Raw genomic sequence first — 18,621 nt, 5'->3', positions numbered from 1 at the left:
GACACTAGCATATTATGCAGCACTAAAAGAAATGAGCTATCAAGCCACGAAGAAACTTGCACATGACTACATTGAAGAAACTAATCTGAAGAGGATACATACTATATGATTCCAACTATATGACATTCTGACAAAGGCAAAACTATGGAGACAATAAAAAGATCAGTGATTGCCAGGGATGGGGTGAGAGGAAAGATGAATACGCAGAGCAAAGAGGATTTTTAGGGCAGTGAAACTACCCTGTATGACATTATAATGATGGATATATGTCATCACACATTTGTCTAAATCCATAGAATACACAAAACCAAGAGTGAACCTTAAGATAGACTATGAACTTTGGGTGATTACGCTTTTGGGTGATTATGATTCATCCCTAACGAACCATTCCGGTGGGAGACATTGATGGGGGGAAACTCCGCATGTGTGGGGGAGGGACTATATGGGAAATCTCTGTACCTTTCACTCAGTTTTGTTTTAATCCTAAAACTACTCTAAAAAAATTAAGTCTTTTAAGAAAAGGCTCTTTGTAAAGAGCTGCCGAACATAAAAAGTGACTTGACAAATACGAGACATCTACTATGTGCCATACGCTGTGCTAAGCATTTTGCACATAACATTTCATTTTACCATTAAAATAACCCAATGAAGTAGAAACTGTTCATCCTGTTTTCTAGACGAGCTTGAGCTGTCATTTCATGCAGGGGTAAGTACTTTTTGTCATTTAATAAGATTATTTCATTTAAAATATAAAAGCGTCGCAGACAATAGACTAAGTTGTTTTTCCATTCCATTACCAGTAGCATCACTGTATCAAAGGATATATACCAAGCATTCATTTATTAATTTATTCAACAAACATTTACTTAGCACCTGCTGTGCATCAGGCATTATTCTAGGTGCTAGGGATAACACTGTGGACAGAAGAGATAAAAATCCCTTCCATTACAGAGCTTGCATTCTAGTGGTAAACAAAACAATACAACTGATAAATAAGTGAAATATACGGTATGTTAGTAATAAAATTTTGAAAAAGGAAAAAAATAAAGCAGAGGAATGTAGTACAAAATATTTGGAGGAAGAAGTAGGATTTTAGACAGGGTGGCTACAGAAGACTTTTTTGAGAATTTGAATTAAAGCTGGAACAAAGCGGGAGAGCTAGCCACATGGGTTTTTTGTAAGAAAGCATTCCAAACAGAGCAAGCATATCGTGCAAACTTGAAGAACAGCAGGAAGCTACAGTGACTGGAACAAAAAGTACAAGGGGAGAGTAGTAGGAGAAGCAGGTCAAAGAGCTAACGAAGGCCAGATGACAGTACCTTCCCTCCCCATGGCTCACTCCATTGCAGCCTTACTGTCCTCTGACTACTTTATGAACAGGACAAGCACTTCCTTCTTTTGTATGCTGTTCTCTCTGCTTGAAATGCTCAGATAGCTCTTTGTTCAAATGGTTCCTCATCAGAATGGACTTCTCTGACTATTCTACATTTCTTTGTCCTTGTAGGTTTTTTCTTTCAGCGACATGGGAAGTCTCTGGAGCAGCACTGTCCAATAGAATTTTGTGCAATGATAGAAATGTTCTGTGCTGTCTAATATGGGAACCACGAGACACATGCAGCTATTGAGTACTTGGATGTGGTTAGTGCAGCTATGGCACTAAATTTTTAATTAAATTAAATTTTTTATTAATTAAATTTGTATAGCCATATCTGACTAGTGGTTACCTTCTTGCACAGTATAATTCTGGAGGTTCCTGAGCAGAGGAGCAAAGGGTTCTACATTTTAGTAAGAATCACCCACACTGCTATGTTGAGAATGGACTTTAGGAGGACAAGGGCAGAAGCAGGAAGACTGTTGAAAGTAATGCTGCAATAAGTCAAGTGAGAAATGATGGTGTCGTGGATCAAGGCGATATCAAAGATAATGGTGAAAAGCAGTCAAATGCTGGATTTTTTTTATGGCAGAATCAATAAAATTTGCTGAAGGGCTCAATATGGGATGTGTGAAGAGTAGTTAAGGATAAGAGCAACAATTATGTCCTGGGCAACTGTAAGACTGGGGATCCCCATGTCTAAGAAGGAGATGACTGCAAGAGAAACTGGTTTGGGAGAAAATCTCAGGAGCTCAGTTTTATCATCGTTAGTGTGAGATGACAATTAGATATCCGAGTGGAAGATACCAAGTAGGAAGATATACATGTCTGGAGATAAGGGAGAGGATCTGGAGAATTTGGGAGTTACTGATATATTGGTATTTTTTTAAGCCATGAGACTAGATAAAATTGCCTAGAGAGTGAATAAGACAAAAAGGAGAAGCAGTCCAACAACTGAGCCTTATTAATTAATCAAATACTAAGAAAGATTAGAGTTCAGTGTCCCAGTTAGTAAAGGATGATAATAGAAAGGCTGTGTGTTTTTCAGTTAATCAGCCCTGGGAGTTAATGTGCAGAAAAGGACAAAGGATACCTGTTCTTCTGAGGGGTCCTATTGCCAGTCTTCCCGTCTATCTAACGAGCTATCATAAAGGGAAAGCTGAGCAGAGGATGCATTCGACACGTTACCACATGACTGTCACTATTGAAGTCTCTGTCCTTTAGCTGTATTTTAATTATCTGGTGAAATATTAAAACCAAACCATGTACAGTTTTATACATTTAAGGCAATATCCTGCATTATACCAGTTGAATTATTAGCAATATAATGTTATAGTCCTCACTATATATAACTGAGTAGATAAATCCAATTCGGATGACACAAAGAGAGACACAAGGTCTATAGCTAGGGCAAAATGCTCGTACTATTGTACTGTCTTAAGGTTAAATTCTGCGCCAACTTGGCTAGGCTATGTGCTCAGTTGTTTCATCAAATACTAGTCTAGATGTTGCTGTGAAGGTATTTTGGAGATGTGGTTAACATCTATAATCAGTTGACTTTAAGTAAAGGATATTATTCTCAATAATGTGGGTGGGGCTCATCTAATCAGTTGAAGGTCTTCAGTGAAAAGAATGAGGCTTCTTGGAGAAGAAGGATTTCTGCCCCAAGACAGAAATCCTGCCTATGCTTCCAGCCTGCCAGCCCACCCTACAGATTTCAGACTTGCCAGGTTCCATAAGCATGTGAGCCAATTCTTTAAAATAAATCTATATATATCTATACCCATGTCCATATTCATATCCATAACTATATCTTATCTATATCTATGTCTTACATATATCCTTTTGGTTCTTTTCTGTTTCTCTGGAGAGCCCTGATTGACACACTCTGCTTCTATTTGTACAAGTTGTGTGATACTATCTAAGTTTCACTTAACCTCTGAAATCTTCAATTTCTTCATTGTAATATGAAAAAAAAAATTTCAGTATCAACCTTAATAGAGATGTTCTGAATGTTAAACAAAATAACCCATGTGATGTTCTTAGTATGGTGCCTAGCACACAATAAATATTTAATAAATGTTTGATGTGGTGGTATTGCTATTATTATAAGAAACAAATATTGAGTGTTCACTATTTTTTTTTAACATCTTTATTGGAGTATAATTGCTTTACAATGGTGTGTTAGTTTCTTTTGTATCACAAAGTGAATCAGCTATACATATACATATATCACCATATCCCCTCCCTCTTGCATCTCCCTCCAACTCTCCCTATCCCACCCCTCTAGGTGGTCACAAAGCACTGAGCTGATCTCCCTGTGCTATGCAGCAGCTTCCCAATAGCTATCTATTTTACATTTGGTAGTGTATATATGTCCATGTCACTCTCTCACTTGGTCCCAGCTTACCCTTCCCCCTCTCCATGTCCTGAAGTCCATTCTCTACGTCTGCATCTTTATTCCTGTCTTGCCCCTAGGTTCTTCAGAACTTTTTTTTTTTTTTAACATTCCATATATATATGTTAGCATACGGTATTTGTTTTCCTCTTTCTGACTTACTTCACTCTGTATGACAGACTCTAGGTCCATCCACCTCACTACAAATAACTCAATTTCGCTTCTTTTTGTGGCTGAGTAATATTCCATTGTATATATGTGCCACATCTTCTTTATCCATTCATCTGTTGATGGACACTTAGGTTGCTTCCATGTCCTGGCTATTGTAAACAGAGCTGCAATGAACATTGTGATACATGACTCTTTTTGAATTATGCTTTTCTCCGGGTATATGCCCAGTAGTGGGATTGCTGAGTCATATGGTAGTTCTATTTTTAGTTTTTTAAGGAGAGTGTTAACTATTTTTAAAGACATTATGTTATAATTTTACTTTAAATTCAAATAATAAAGTTTTCTTAAATCTGTCTTATACTTGAGACCCCAGGACAGTCTGTCAAATAATATCCTGGCCATATTCTAGATGTTCTTCTCTAACTAACAGAATCACTTCTACCAGAATTTTTCTTAGTGTCTTGTCCACATTTACCCAATCCCTAAACTCCGCCAGACAGAGATTTAATAAAAACAGTCAATGAGATAAGATAAAATGAAGATATATAAATGAAGAACATTAGCAATCAAAATATAGTGACCTGCTTCACTACTATTTTTCTAGAAGGCAGTGTGCAGAGGACAACAAAACATAACAAAACAATTTTATGTTCACAAAACTTTAGGAAGAAAAACACTTGTAATGCAAAAACAACCAATTTTGGTTTTGTTTGTATTATAATATCATAAATACCCTAATTTGAGATGAAAACTTTCCTAAGAAAGACTGCATAGAGAAATATAGAAGAAAAAAATTTAAAAGAATGTATTACTTCTCCATAGTGAATGCTTATATTATTATTACTTGTGCATAAAAAAATTAAGAATGATATAAATTTAATAATTTGAAGAGTTGACTTTGAAAGATTAAAAACAAGTCACTTCTTATAACTAACACCCATGTTATATATGAGAGATGGTAGTCTAAAATACTTGCCTAAACAAATTTTGTATTATGTTATATATTATTATGAATTAGAAAAAATTTCCATTAGATTACTTTTAAAAGTTTAGATTTTCTTTTAAACCATTCTCAAAAGTCATTACTAAAGATTTCAGGAGAAAAATTAAGCCATTTTTTACAATTTAAAATCATATTTTGTAAGGAATTTTTAAGTTTATAGTTTTTTTTACTTATAACTATTATAATTAACCTATGAGTTACTATTTACTTCTAGTTTTTTATAACTCACCTATGAGAAACTGCTCCCCAAGCACCATGCTTATTTGTGAGAATGTTAAGGATCTTCTGTTTCAGCTGATTTGCAGTCACGTGGTCCCTATGTTTCGCAGCACTAATGAGATGGTCACACATCTTTTCTTCCTCTCTTCTATCAGCAGCGTATTGGGCACACTGCGACTACAAAGAAATACAAACAGTGCATGATAATAAACCTCTACTGTGTGTAAGAAAGAAATGATATTTAACTTTGAGTTAAAGGGTAATAATTATCGATTCAATTTTAAAAACTCAAATAACGTAATCTTTTGAAAGTTTATTCTAAAATATACACACACACACACACACGCACACACATATATAAAATCACCTTTCAAACTGGTAAAAATATGTTCTTTCTTTGTGTTTATACATAAAGTATATGTAAAGTAATTTGAATATTATTAAGTAATATAATCAAGTAATTAATGACTTTTAAGGTTCCTTTCAATTCTGAAATTCTGATTTTAACATATTCCAAAAGTAAGCATTTTAGAAACAAAATGATTTATTAAAAATGTAAACCTACTTATTATTTTAACCTATATAGTATATATCTCACTTAAAATAAGAGTTATATTCCTGATAATTATAAATAGATCAAAAACTTGCCACTTAATATATAGTGTTCCATTTTGTAAGTGGCAATGTGGTGTAGAAGAGAAAGCAGTAGTTTAGAAATTTAGACCTGGATTTAATTTCACACTTTATGCAAATTCTGTTTTTTTCACTGTATTCAGTTTTACATATGTAAAATGAAGGGCTAAAACAAGGTTTACTCTACAGTGTCTCCTAGCTCTAGAATCTAATGTATTCAAAGTTTCTCATGATAACTACTACCTTAATCTTATCTTCCCTAATAATCAGTTGTCCTGTCAGCTATCTGTATTCAAGTTCATTGGTATTAGCAACACAGGTAATCAATCTCATTGTGTATCAAAAAGGCTCAATACAAACATGAACATGAAGATGAACATCTCTTTAACCATAAGTTTGATTTGTTTTGTATAATAATTTTTGTATAGGGTAGAGTGACTGCAGATTTTAATGTTATCGTGTATGTAATACAAGTCATATAACTACAAAAAAAAGTTTTGTACGTCTAAAAAAATACATATAATGAGTTCACATTCATCATTACAAAGTAAAAATCTTTCATGTAAGGTATCTGAACATATTCCTTTCAACTATCTATTGATATAGACTACTACCACAAGTCATCTCTTCCAGAGAAATAACCCTACAGGAACCTAAGAAGGATTAATTCATTTTCCAATTTATCTTTTTGTACAGGGAATCACCAATTAGTACAATGATCTGCCTCCATAATGAGGTTAATATTTCATTAGCTCCTTGGAGAGTAAAATTAAATTTTCATTTTTCTTCCTTAACAATTACAGTGGTTAACCAAAAAAAAATTAACTGTGAAGTACCCATCTCAAATTAAATACATTTTTTCTCTTAATTACAGGCTTATATGAGAGATACAGAAATTCCTCAAAAAGTCCTAGTGTAAAATGTTATGACTTTTACAAAATCTTTTACAATTTAAAAGTGATATAAGTTTGGTAAACCACACACGCACAAACATACACACAATCAATGCATTTACTAATACAGCTTTAACCTAAAAAGGACAAATAGAAACATCTCGGTTAAAAAACAATGCACATTCGTTAAGTAACAATGACAATACTCTCAAAATTAGGTTTACATTAGCAGTTTATTTTATGTGTACACAATCTGAAAACCCCGAGTCTTCATATCCCCTTCATAGCCTCTACACCTCCCTTAGCCATGCATCATCAACAGGAGTGATCTCATTCATCCCCGAGGGGGTAAAAACTGGTATTAGGGTTGTGTGAAAAAAACCTTACTCTTTTAATGTATAAAGCACAGATGCATATACGGTACACAAATAGATATGCAGCATATTGATGATAATACAATAAATCAAGGTGGGGGCTGATTAGGATGACAACTATTTAAAAATTTTCCTTGTGGGGAGCAACAAAGAAAAATGGTTGAGAAACTCCACCCTTAGCTTAATATCATCTTGGTTAAATATATGTTAGAGCTTGTAACTAATATCTAGCTGCTTGAAAATCTATTTTAAATGCTTTCACATGACAAATATTGATCTGCTTATATTCCCACAAAATATCTTGATTTTCTTAGTAGATATATGATCAACTCAAAACTGATTCTGCAGGGAATTCAGTTAATAATCTAAACCTTATTTACTAACAGAAGTCAAAAGTTAATTGAATATTCTTATTTTGTCTAGAGTTCTGACATATCTTATACCTAAACATATTATATTCAAAGAACTCAATCTTTTCTTGTCATCCAAATTACAGCACGATACCCAGTGTTATAAATATCCGATGCTATTTACGGTTGAAGCGATACAAAACTTCATTTTGACAAACAGTTGTCAATGGACTTTTACCAGAGTTTAAAATGTTTGTTCATTTTTTGCAAAATAAGGTTGTGTAATCCCATATGACAAGTGTGCGCTGTCTCATCTGACAAATGAAGCAGAGGTTATGGGTTTTAAAGCGACAACAGCTATTTTTCTGCCTCATGCTTTTTAGCTAGGTAGGTCAGAGATCACTAGACCTAGGACATCAACTTGCATGGCTAAGAGAGCTGCTTTACTGAGATAAAAACCTCATCAAAACTGAAACCGTGGGCTCTGGCTTCCAGCCACACCACACTTGTTCACATGTCGTATCAGGAGAATAAATTGGTGGAGTTATATATTATTTTCAAGGCCACTGAAGTCCAACCTAAGCCAAACACCAGGTCACCTCAATATTTCTGAAACCAATTTTATTGAATTAGGACAATACAAATAATGTCAAATAATTATTGACATGCTAGAAATATAAGAATAATGTTCTTAAAAAACTATTAGTATGTAATATATAGTGCTTGAACATCCTTTAGTTTTTGCATAAAAAATAGAAATGACAGCTATTTGTTCTTTACTCAAAAGATAGTTAATTGTACTTATGAGGATTTTTCAACTATTACATTTCCATATATAGATCGATACATACAGATCTACATTTATATCATATATAATAGCATTGCTTCATTTGTCATTAAAATATCAATTATAAATATAAAATATGAACTAAAATAATCTTTGGCCACTCTAAATAAAGATAGATACATTATTAAATAATAAATTACTGAATGGTAAAACTGTTTCTCCATATAACCACTGTTACACCCATATCTAATGGTGTGTAAACTATGCTTAAAAATTACTAAAGGAATTGCATTATAAAACTGTATTTGCCTTTAAGAATAAGTCAGAACAACTTCAGTCCACCAACTGGTTAGGAACAGGGCAGGACGGGTCTCTTCATGTTGCAAATGAGGTAAAAAGAAATAAGTGCCCTGTATTTGACATTTACTAAAGCTTTTAAAAACTACTGAAATGACTTCAGTGAAATTTTTCTCTTAAAAAAAAAAAACCTTATGTAAGGTTACCATTGGTGACAACCGACTTATAACAGAAAAGCAGAATTTAATTCAATCCCAAAACCTTACCTCGAACTCTGCATGTTTATGTACATCCTCAGCTCTCTGTCTATTCAAAATAAACTCAGCTTCATTTGCAACACGAACTATATGGTCCTTCATAGCATGGCATAGCAATCTGAAAAGAAAAATATCTTTGGAATTATTATTCTTAATAGCTTTGTTTAATCCAATTTTTTTCAATAATCAAATTTCAGTATTGCAAGTATTAACTATGCATAAATTTTAGATAAAGCTAAATCATATAATTAAGAAATATGCCATTATATTGTTACAGCAATGCCTCAAATATAGTGTGCCTTGTGAACAAATGATTCAGTTAATTCAATAAAGTTATTTAATGCACTAAAAACCAAGGATTTTTGACACTTTTTAAAATGGCTAAAACAACAAAATTCACTGCCATGGAAGTAAATTTTCACACAAAACTGGATGACCATATGTTATGAAATCTATAGACTGGATTCTTTCTTTAATTAATACAGACAATAGGACTAATTGACACCTAAAATTCACTTAAATGCTCAGATTCTTAATTCTAAGATGGAACTACCTTGAAATGAGTTCCAAGCAGCACTCAATTCAAGATAGTTCTCAGTAGAAATCTTTCCAAAGTCCATGTCTGTTCTGACACAGATTTTGTTACTCCATGATGAGATTTTGGTTAAATTATGACTGTCACTCTAGGACCAGCGGGAACTTCCTGGCAGTATGACGGAAGCACCACTAAAATCTTGCATAGCAGCAGGACAGGTAGAGAGATCACTTGGAAACACGTAGCAGTATTCTCTCCAATCACGTAAGAGGGACACAGGCACATTCCAATGGGAATATGGTCTAGTCTTCAGCATGAAAGTTAATGACAACATGAATTATTCGAAGACACAACGGTTAGGGGAATCTGCTAGAAACCACAATACTTGGGGAAAAAAGGCTCAAACTCCTATGTAAATAACGTTGGAGGGCAAAATATTATATGGATAGTCTTAAATTTAATCACTGAAGCAGCTGGAAAAATAAAAGAAGTTAAAGAAAGACTAAACTCCAAATATTAACTTTTGATGACATCATTGGTCTATATTTTATAGATAGTCTTCAAAAGAGAAAAGAGATGTGAGAGATTAGAGTATTTCGTTCAATGGCTTTGTCTAGTGCATGAAGGCTGAAGAAAGCCAGGAAAAAATCTAATATGTGCAAATTAGTGCAGATTACATTTAAATAGATTAACAGAAGACAGCTGGAAAGGAGAGAGTGTCTGGCTGGTTAATAGGTACTATTCTCAGGAATAGTAGAACAAGTGGATGGGCAAAGCCAAGAGGCATGGTGGCAGAGGAGGGGGTGGGGTGGGGGAGACTCATGCCTCAGACACACCAGAGAAACTGCATCAATTGTCTGAAAGTCTGTCCTCCTACCTCTGACCCTTATGAGTTATATAGCAACTAATATATGATGTTTTATTTCCATGCATCTTCTTATCTGACTCACTGTCATTCTGGGTGACCTCATTAGCCACGTGGGAAACCATTCACCACAGTACCTCACAATTCTCTGACCTTTTAAAGGGGAACCAAAAATCCCTAAATCTAAGATTCCTTTAGAATCTTCAATTCTACCTCACTTCAGGAAATCACCTCACTGGCCATAATCAGCTTCACATCAGTAAATCTTTATGCCAACAATCTACTCTCTGGTCACAATCTCCTATCCTAAGTGCTTTCTCTCCCCTTCACTCGTCCCTCCCTGGCCCCAGGCAAAAATAAGCTCACTTCCAACTTCCACTTCTTTGATCCCTCTCTTCTCTTAGTCCTTCAACCACTGCTCAGATTTATCTCCTTTCCCCCCAAGCATGGATCCCCCCCAGTCCACACTTTAACCATTCTCTTTCCAGCACCTTCACTCAATTCCTGATCTGCCTGCTGTAATTGCTCAGGAAATACGTAATCCTAGGTGAAGACGTGGGTCTCCCTCCTCAGTCCTACATTTGGACCTCTGAGGAAACTTGAGTTGACTTTTCTAAAATAGTTTTGTTAAGTGTGTATTCCTTGTCATGTGTGGTCACTGAAGTCTCTGTTTCATTATGTTAGTGTCAGCTAATGATGAGACAGAGATTTCTTTAAATGCCTGAATCCAAAAAAATCTCCCAGAATTTCTCAAGCAGCTGTGTGTGTGTTTGGACAGCCCTTGAACACTCAGCCAGGCAGGTTTCAACTCTACCTTTGCATTTACTTCCTGCTTCCATAGAGTCCCAGCGTCAGCAAAAGATGAGAGTTTGGGGCCTTCTCAGGTCTTTCCAGAGCATGAACACAACGTTAAGCGTGTGCAGGGCCCTTTACATTTCCAGGAATATGTCAGAGCCTTTCAAAGCCCTTGTGTACATTTCACCCCCAGCTGCTCCTCCCAAGCTTTTTGGTGTGTCTATCATTTGCCTCAACTGGTATCTATCACCTCAGGCAGCTGAGGTGTCTATCACCTCAGGCAGTGAGGTCTAAGATATTAGCCTGTAAATGTCTTCAACAAATGCCCTCAGGAAATCAGCTTTTTTTTTTTTTTTTTCTTCTCACTCCAGGCCACTCCCAGGTTAGGCAAAATAAAACAAATGTTTTAAGCCATTCTTCCAGGGAGTCACCAGACAGATCAGAACAAGTAAGTGATTTAAAATTCTTTACTAATGAGGTCTATTATGCTCCCTCTGGTACAGTGCTTATAATGTGTGCTGCATTTTTATGGCTTCCTTTGAACTGGGGAACAAAGGTTGGGACCGGAGTAAGTTAAAATGTCACAAAATTACTCTATCGTCACACCCACCAATAATTTTTGAAAATACTTTTGTTGCATATACAATTATTGAGAATTATTTTTTTTCAAACGTTGAAAGTGTTATGTCACTTTCTTCTAGCTTTCTTTGTTGCTGTTATTCTTTTTTTTTTTTTTAATTTATTTATTTGTTTTTGGCTGCATTGGGTCTTTGTTGCTGTGCGCAGGCTTTCTCTAGTTGTGGCGAGCAGGGGCTACTCTTCACTGTGGTGGGCGGGCTTCTCATTGCTGTGGCTTCTCTTGCTGCAGAGCACAGGCTCAAGGCGTGCAAGCTTCAGTAGTTGCAGCACACGGGCTCAGTAGTTGTGGCTCACGGGCTCTAGAGCGCAGGTCAGTAGTTGTGACACACGGGCTTAGTTGCTCCACGGTATGTGGGACCCTCCTGGACCAGGGCTCGAACCCATGTCCCCTGCATTGGCAGGCAGATTCTTAACCACTGTGCCACCAGGGAAGTCCTTGTTGCTGTTATTTTAATTTTCCCTTTTGGTAGATGATCATTTCTTTCTTTCTGGGTGCTTTTGCCTCTTTATTTTGGGCATTGTCCAGTTTCAGTACCATGTATCTAGTATGGGTTTCTTTTTATTTAGCCTACTTGAGGTACATTGTGACTTCTGTGTCACTGTATTCTTATTTTCAATCAGTTCTTAAAAATTCACAACAATCATCTTCTAAAATATTTCATCTCCCCTACTCTGTATTTTTTTCCTTTTTCAATTCTGATGATTTGTAAACTAAACTTTCTTAGTTTACCTCCATATCTCTTAATATCACTTCATGTTTCATTTCTTTCTCTTTCTGCATTCTGGGAAAAATTTCAAAATGTATGTTCCAAGTCACTGGTTCCCTTCATCTTTGTCTAATCTGATGAATCATTAATACATGGAGTTTTTTCCAAATTGTATTAAATTCTATAATTTTTGATTTTTCAAATCTTCCTCTTCATTTTGAAGGTCTCTTCTTATTCATTCAATTTTGTGCTATTTTATTTCCTGTATTTCACAATTCTAATCTTGGTAGTCCCTGGGGATCTAAATTTTTTTGTTTTTTTCCTTGTTGATTCTCATACATAGTGGCTTTCATTCTCATATATTTAGTACTCTTTGACTGTTACCTCATTTCTGGTCTTAATCAGGAGTCCAACAGACCTAACTTGGATAAGTATTTGCTTTTATTTCTTTTGATACCAAGGAGAGCCCACTAGAACCATGTCAGCCTCTCCTAAGGATCTTGGCTTAGCATGAAGGTTTCAGGCGAGGTTCTATACTTAATTCCTGGCTAAAGATTCAAAATCCTAACAGCATTGCTGTTTTAGGCATATGTCCCCAGGGCATTCCTACTCCTTGAGACACCAATTTATAGGGGGGAGATGTGGCCCTGGAGAAGCCTAAACCATTTATAAGATGCGTGTTGCCTGAAAGAGTATATCCTAGGTAGGATGTGAATGCTCTGTAGCACAAGATAACCTCAGATCACCGAGTTACCCACACAGCTTTATTCACTTTTCAATCTGCTGAAATGTGACTTTAAGATCATCCTACATTAAATTAATCACCAGTCTTGTCAATTTTACCTCCATAATATATTTTTAATCTGTTTGTTCATTACTTAACATTGTTTTAATTCAAGCCTTAATCATCTCTTATCCAATTACAATAGCCTCCTAATTTCTCTGCCTCCCTCAAATCTTCCATCCTTCTGATACATTTTTTGCTTTGCCATTACTGTTATTTACACTTAAATTTCTTCAACGGCTACTTTTAATAGACAGGATAATAGCCAAACATTATATATAGATATCAGTCTACTTCTGTAACCTTATCTACTGCCTTTTTAGCATACTTTTTCTATGTTCTAGAAAAACCTTCCTAGTTCTTTTAATGACTCATGCTATTTCAGGATTTCTATATGTGCCATTTCTTCTTCCTGTAATTCTTGCCATTCCCTCCTCTCAATACAACTAAGAGATCTTCTTCCAATTTCTCAAATGTTCTGGGCGTTATAATATTTATCACACTGTCTTATGGATTTTTTCCCTCTCTTTTCCTTTTAATAAGTCTCTCTCTCTTAGAATGTGAAGTTCGTTAAATGAGGTACGATCACTATTCATCTCTGTATCCAACATGATCTGCATGTACATGTCATGAAATATGGACTCACCAATAATATATGACTAAATGGAAAGATGACTGAATGAATACATGAGCAGGTTATGTGGGAAGGAGGGGCAAAGAAGAAACAGAACTTTAATGATTAAGGCAGTTTAACACTATAAAATTCTACGATACATTTAGCACATAAAAAAAGAGGTAAATAAAAATATCAGATAACTTGGGAATTACGGAACATTTTCTTCCTCAGAGTATCTGTACAAGATAGGAAGTAAATGAAGTGGTCTTCATCTTCTACAGTTAAGTTTATTTTTCGAAGGAAATAGAAAAAGAAAACAATTTGCTCAATTCTATTCATTCCTGTCCTAAAACAGAGTTGTCATGGATACAGGAAAGAAGTCAGGAGACAAAACAATGTATTCTCTTCCAAATGGAACAAATATCATTGCAGCAAGTTCTGATTTTCTAGGAAGTTTCTAATTTTATGCAGTTTGTTATAATTTAAATTGCTTGTCATTGACCTGAAACCCTGAGATCCTGAATCTTAAATATAAATAATTCCTGTAATTTGACTGAAAGGAAAAAAAATGTCAATAGGAAAGGCAATATGAGAGGTCAGACAAATTAGTCTTTCATCATCTCTAGATGAGGGAGGGGACAGAAGGCAGAACTAGTTTATATTTAAGTTCTGTCTTTTATTAGTGTTATCAACCTGGACAAATAAATTTTCCTTGTGTCTGAGTTTTAGTTTTCTGATTAGAAAATGGGTGTGCACTGTCTCAGATATCCCATAAACTGGAAGAAACAGTGCATGTCCAAGCTGTAAGATTACAGCTTAAATTTTAGATCCTGATTTATTTAGTCAAGAAAACAGATGCTGATTGGAAGTAAAGTGGCCACACAGTGTAGGAGCAGATGTAATACCTCAGTGTCACTTCCTCTGGTCCCAAAACCTTAAAAGAATTAGGCATAGAGTTTCTAGTGACACTGCAAGGAAGAGGCTGGCTGGATCAGAAAATTTCAATTTCTTCCTGTGCTAGAGTTGTTTCATAGACTATTAAAAAATCTGGAAACATTTATAACTTTTTTAATTTAAAATATAGAGCTCAAAAAAAGAGTAATATATAGAGCTCAAAGACAGATTATAACTTTTAACATAGAATTATGTCCATATTTGCTTTATTAGATAATAAAGAATATAAAGGTATTTTCTGTTGTTTTAAATCTTAATTTTCACAAAAAAAGCTAGGGTTGATTTTCTTTTTTCTTCTTTTGATCCCACGCAGTGTGCCTATACTTGTTTCGGTTCCGTCTCCTAAAAGAAGCCTTCCCCAATCATTACTGTCCACTGAAATAGGTCCTTCTTCTTAAGTCAATGCAAATTTTTTTTTAAAAATTAATTAATTAATTTATTTATTTTTGGCTGTGCTGGGTCTTCGTTTCTGTGCGAGGGCTTTCTCTAGTTGCGGCGAGTGGGGGCCACTCTTCATCGCGGTGCGCGGGCCTCTCACTGTCGCGGCCTCTCTTGTTGCGGAGCACAGGCTCCAGACGCGCAGGCTCAGTAGTTGTGGCTCACGGGCCCAGTTGCTCCGCGGCATGTGGGATCTTCCCAGACCAGGGCTCGAACCCGTGTCCCCTGCATTGGCAGGCAGATTCTCAACCACTGCGCCACCAGGGAAGCCCTAAGGCAATTTTTATATCAATTTTTTGCACTTAGTTATATACTGTCTATGACACTTTGAACTGTTTAATTTTTTGTGCATGTAAAACCTAACTTCTCAATTACAAATTACTTTGAGTTGAAGACCAGATGTAAAATGTATTTGTATCACTGCTAAAACTATTTAGTGAGTATTTTGTAAGTATTCAGTTTTGTTTTGTTTTGTTTTTCTGGGTGTATTATAATTATTTACATAGTTGTTAAGAACTTCAGAAATACCTGTACAGGTATTACACTGCTTCTGGTCGTTAGAAAATAACAACTTTTTCTTAATCCTGGTCCAGCTAGGACTGTGACTCAGTCACGTTATAAAATAAGTATTCTGTTTTTTCACATGTTGGTCTGTACACAGCAACAGAGAGAGATAAATTGTGTGTTCTCATTTTACGAACGTGGAAACTAATCCGCCTATAATCAATGCTTCAATTCCCTGGGCACCTTGGGAAGAGTTCCTAGACTAAAACTAATGGCTCAGGCCATGACCGTACTCTGGCTTGCTCATTCTATTCCTTTACCTCTCACCTTTAGTTTATCCTTGGACTGACCACACACACTGTATCTTCATGGCAGCATTGACTCTCCTGTAACCAGGTAGTTCACTTCTCCCTGTGTCTGTTCTTTAAACAACATACCAGCCACAAATGCAAAGGCCAACTCTAGTCTCCTCTGTTACCAGCTGATCCTGGTTGTGTCAGAATGGGTACAGAAACTAAATCAATGTTTTCTAATAAAGACGTATCATTTGAATCTAGGCTGGCATTTGCTTGCAATATGTAAGCTAAGGATAACAACAAAAATGAAACTTTATGTCTCCAAGAAATAAGAAACAGGAAGAAATATGGCACAGACATGACTATGCCAAAAACAGGGCACCTTTCCCTTTTTTTTTTTTTAATACAAAGAACTATTAGTGTTTTATGAAATATTATTTAACTCTCACCAAAGCTAAAATAATAGTGCCTGGAAGGAAAGTATATTTAAAGTTGTTCTCAGAGGGGAAAAAAAATCTCAATACATATACATATGCAGATATATCTTAAACACGGTTAAAAATGCAATTCAAATAAAATATATCATTACTAATTTTGAAATATATTTCCTTTTTACTTGAAATCTAGCCATTATTAAATGGGATTTGTTTATCTTAGTTTCAGGTAAATATATTATTCATCACCAATGTCTAAAGTTAAGTCTATAAATTAGCAATACTGTTTAAGATCTATACAATTAATTTTGTAAAAGCACAGATTTTTTTTACCTCATTTGTTTGCAAACCTCAATATGTTTAATAACTTACTACATGTGTAAAATGAATAACATAGTAGTACGAAAAAAGAATAAATTAAGTACCACATGAAAAAATATAGAGGGAACTTCTGTTTTCCAGGAGTTTCCAGGGTTTCTTCATTCAAAATTAAATCAGATTCTCAACTCTAAGAAAAAAGTTTCTTATAGTGTTAGAAGGTGCTGTTTTTGTTTTTGTTTTTAAAATACAGTTTTTGCCAAATCAAGGACATGAAACAAACTCAAGCAAACCAAAGCTTATTGGTTTAATTATTGAATAGCATTTGTTAAATTAACGAGGATATTCAAATTTGGGCCATATAATCACTAAATAATTAAACTTGAATACGATACGCTTCTCTTCTTCAAAACGTAAGAAATGCAAGGTTATACATTTTTCCTTATTTTAAAGAACAAAACAAAAAATTGGAATCTTGTGAATCATAGGTCAAATTCAGTGCTAAACAAGAATACATTCCAGCTTGTTATGAATATTCATTAATTACATCCTATAGGCTTCCAAAAGAGTGATAGAGGTTTATTTTAGGCAAATGATTAATTTATTTCAAAAGATCACTCAAGTTCTATAATTTAAAAGTCTTTCTTATTTGCTTTATAGTTCAATTCATATTTTAATAATTTAAAATCCAATTATTATTGCCAAGATATTATAGGCAATTTTACATCCCATTAACCTTGCTTTGTTTTAATTATAAAGATCCTTTGTTAGATTCCTTTAAATGATCCAGTTTATAATTTCAGCCTGTCCTAGGGAGTACTTTAATTCAGCTGCACATTCATCAGCTATTTTTGTCCTGTTAGTTGTAGACAACTGCACAGTTGCTTTCTCCAGCTATGATTGATGAATTATATTCACGAATGTAGCTGTTAAGTAGGATAAACATTTATAACAATTTCCACTTAAAGATTTTTATCTTCATTCCCACAAGGAAAATTAAAGACATAGTCTAACAACCAAGAGAAAATATTTTGTATGTTTCATTTTACACTATTAGAAAAAGTTAAGAAAAATGTTGTATGTCCATGCAAATGGGATAAAAGTATATGTAAAGAATCTAATTTGTGCCTAGTATAGAGTCGGCATCAACAAACAGAAGCCAGATAAACTGAGTAATGTGTCTTTACTGTAACTACATCTGAACTATCTAAATAGGATTTTTAAAAAAAATCTGGAACTCCCAGTTCAAATTTATGAAAGAGGAAGGTCTAAATTGAAAGGAAATGGACCAAACTAAAGATAGGAGTCGGCAAAATTCTGAATATATACTGTATGTAGTAACAAAAAATAACAAAATAACCTTCCATTTTTAAAGTGTCTATATTACTGTAGTTGTAATAAATGTCATATATTACATCCAACCTTCAGAGAAACTAGGCAGGATGTGAAACAGTGTCAGAGGGAGATTATGTTACATGCCTAGAATCTAATAGTTTATCATTAGGAGAACTGGTATTTGAACTTGTTACAAATAATACACATATGCTCCATATTATAATAGGCACTGCGGAAATAGCCATAAAAAATACACCACAAATAAACAGGCACTAACACTATGGTACGGTAAGTATAAAACAGGGGAAAATGGAAGGTGGTTTGAGAACATGGGAAGGCACCTGATCCGGAATAGGGATGTGGAGGGGTTGGTGCTCAGAGAAGAGATTATTTTCACTAAAGTTAGAGAAGTGAATGTCTTAAAGCAATGCCCATCGTCTTTGTCCTGTGGACTACTGGGGAAAACACTACAATAGCAAAGACAGCATCCTCAATCAGGACCCCCAAACACTGGCAAGTCTCCTGTGTTTCCTTAGTCATTTCTCTCCCCAGTTTCTCTACACTGGCTATTTTCAATATTTTCTACTCTTCTCAAGTATAACACCTACCTCCCCAAATTTCCTTCATTCTCAGAAAATGGCCTTACC

General features: G+C 34.9%; 1 protein-coding gene across 8 annotated transcripts in view; it reads right to left on the bottom strand.

Annotated features, from left to right (window-relative positions):
* Positions 1–18,621, bottom strand: part of NBEA (neurobeachin) — a 608,086-nt gene that overhangs the window by 296,641 nt on the left and 292,824 nt on the right. For all 8 annotated transcript variants that reach the window (XM_082365247.1, XM_082365248.1, XM_082365251.1 and 5 more), the window contains 2 exons: positions 8,764–8,872; positions 5,174–5,340 (listed from right to left, as the gene is read on the bottom strand). In XM_082365247.1, coding sequence (XP_082221373.1) covers positions 5,174–5,340; positions 8,764–8,872 — 276 coding nt within the window. The remainder of the gene's footprint in view (positions 1–5,173; positions 5,341–8,763; positions 8,873–18,621) is intronic.

Source organism: Balaenoptera borealis (genome assembly GCF_965194805.1).
Source record: "Balaenoptera borealis genome assembly, chromosome: 18".
Lineage (NCBI taxonomy): Eukaryota > Metazoa > Chordata > Mammalia > Artiodactyla > Balaenopteridae > Balaenoptera > Balaenoptera borealis.
Note: the sequence above shows the minus strand (reverse complement) of the source record. Positions and strands in the feature narration are given on the sequence as shown.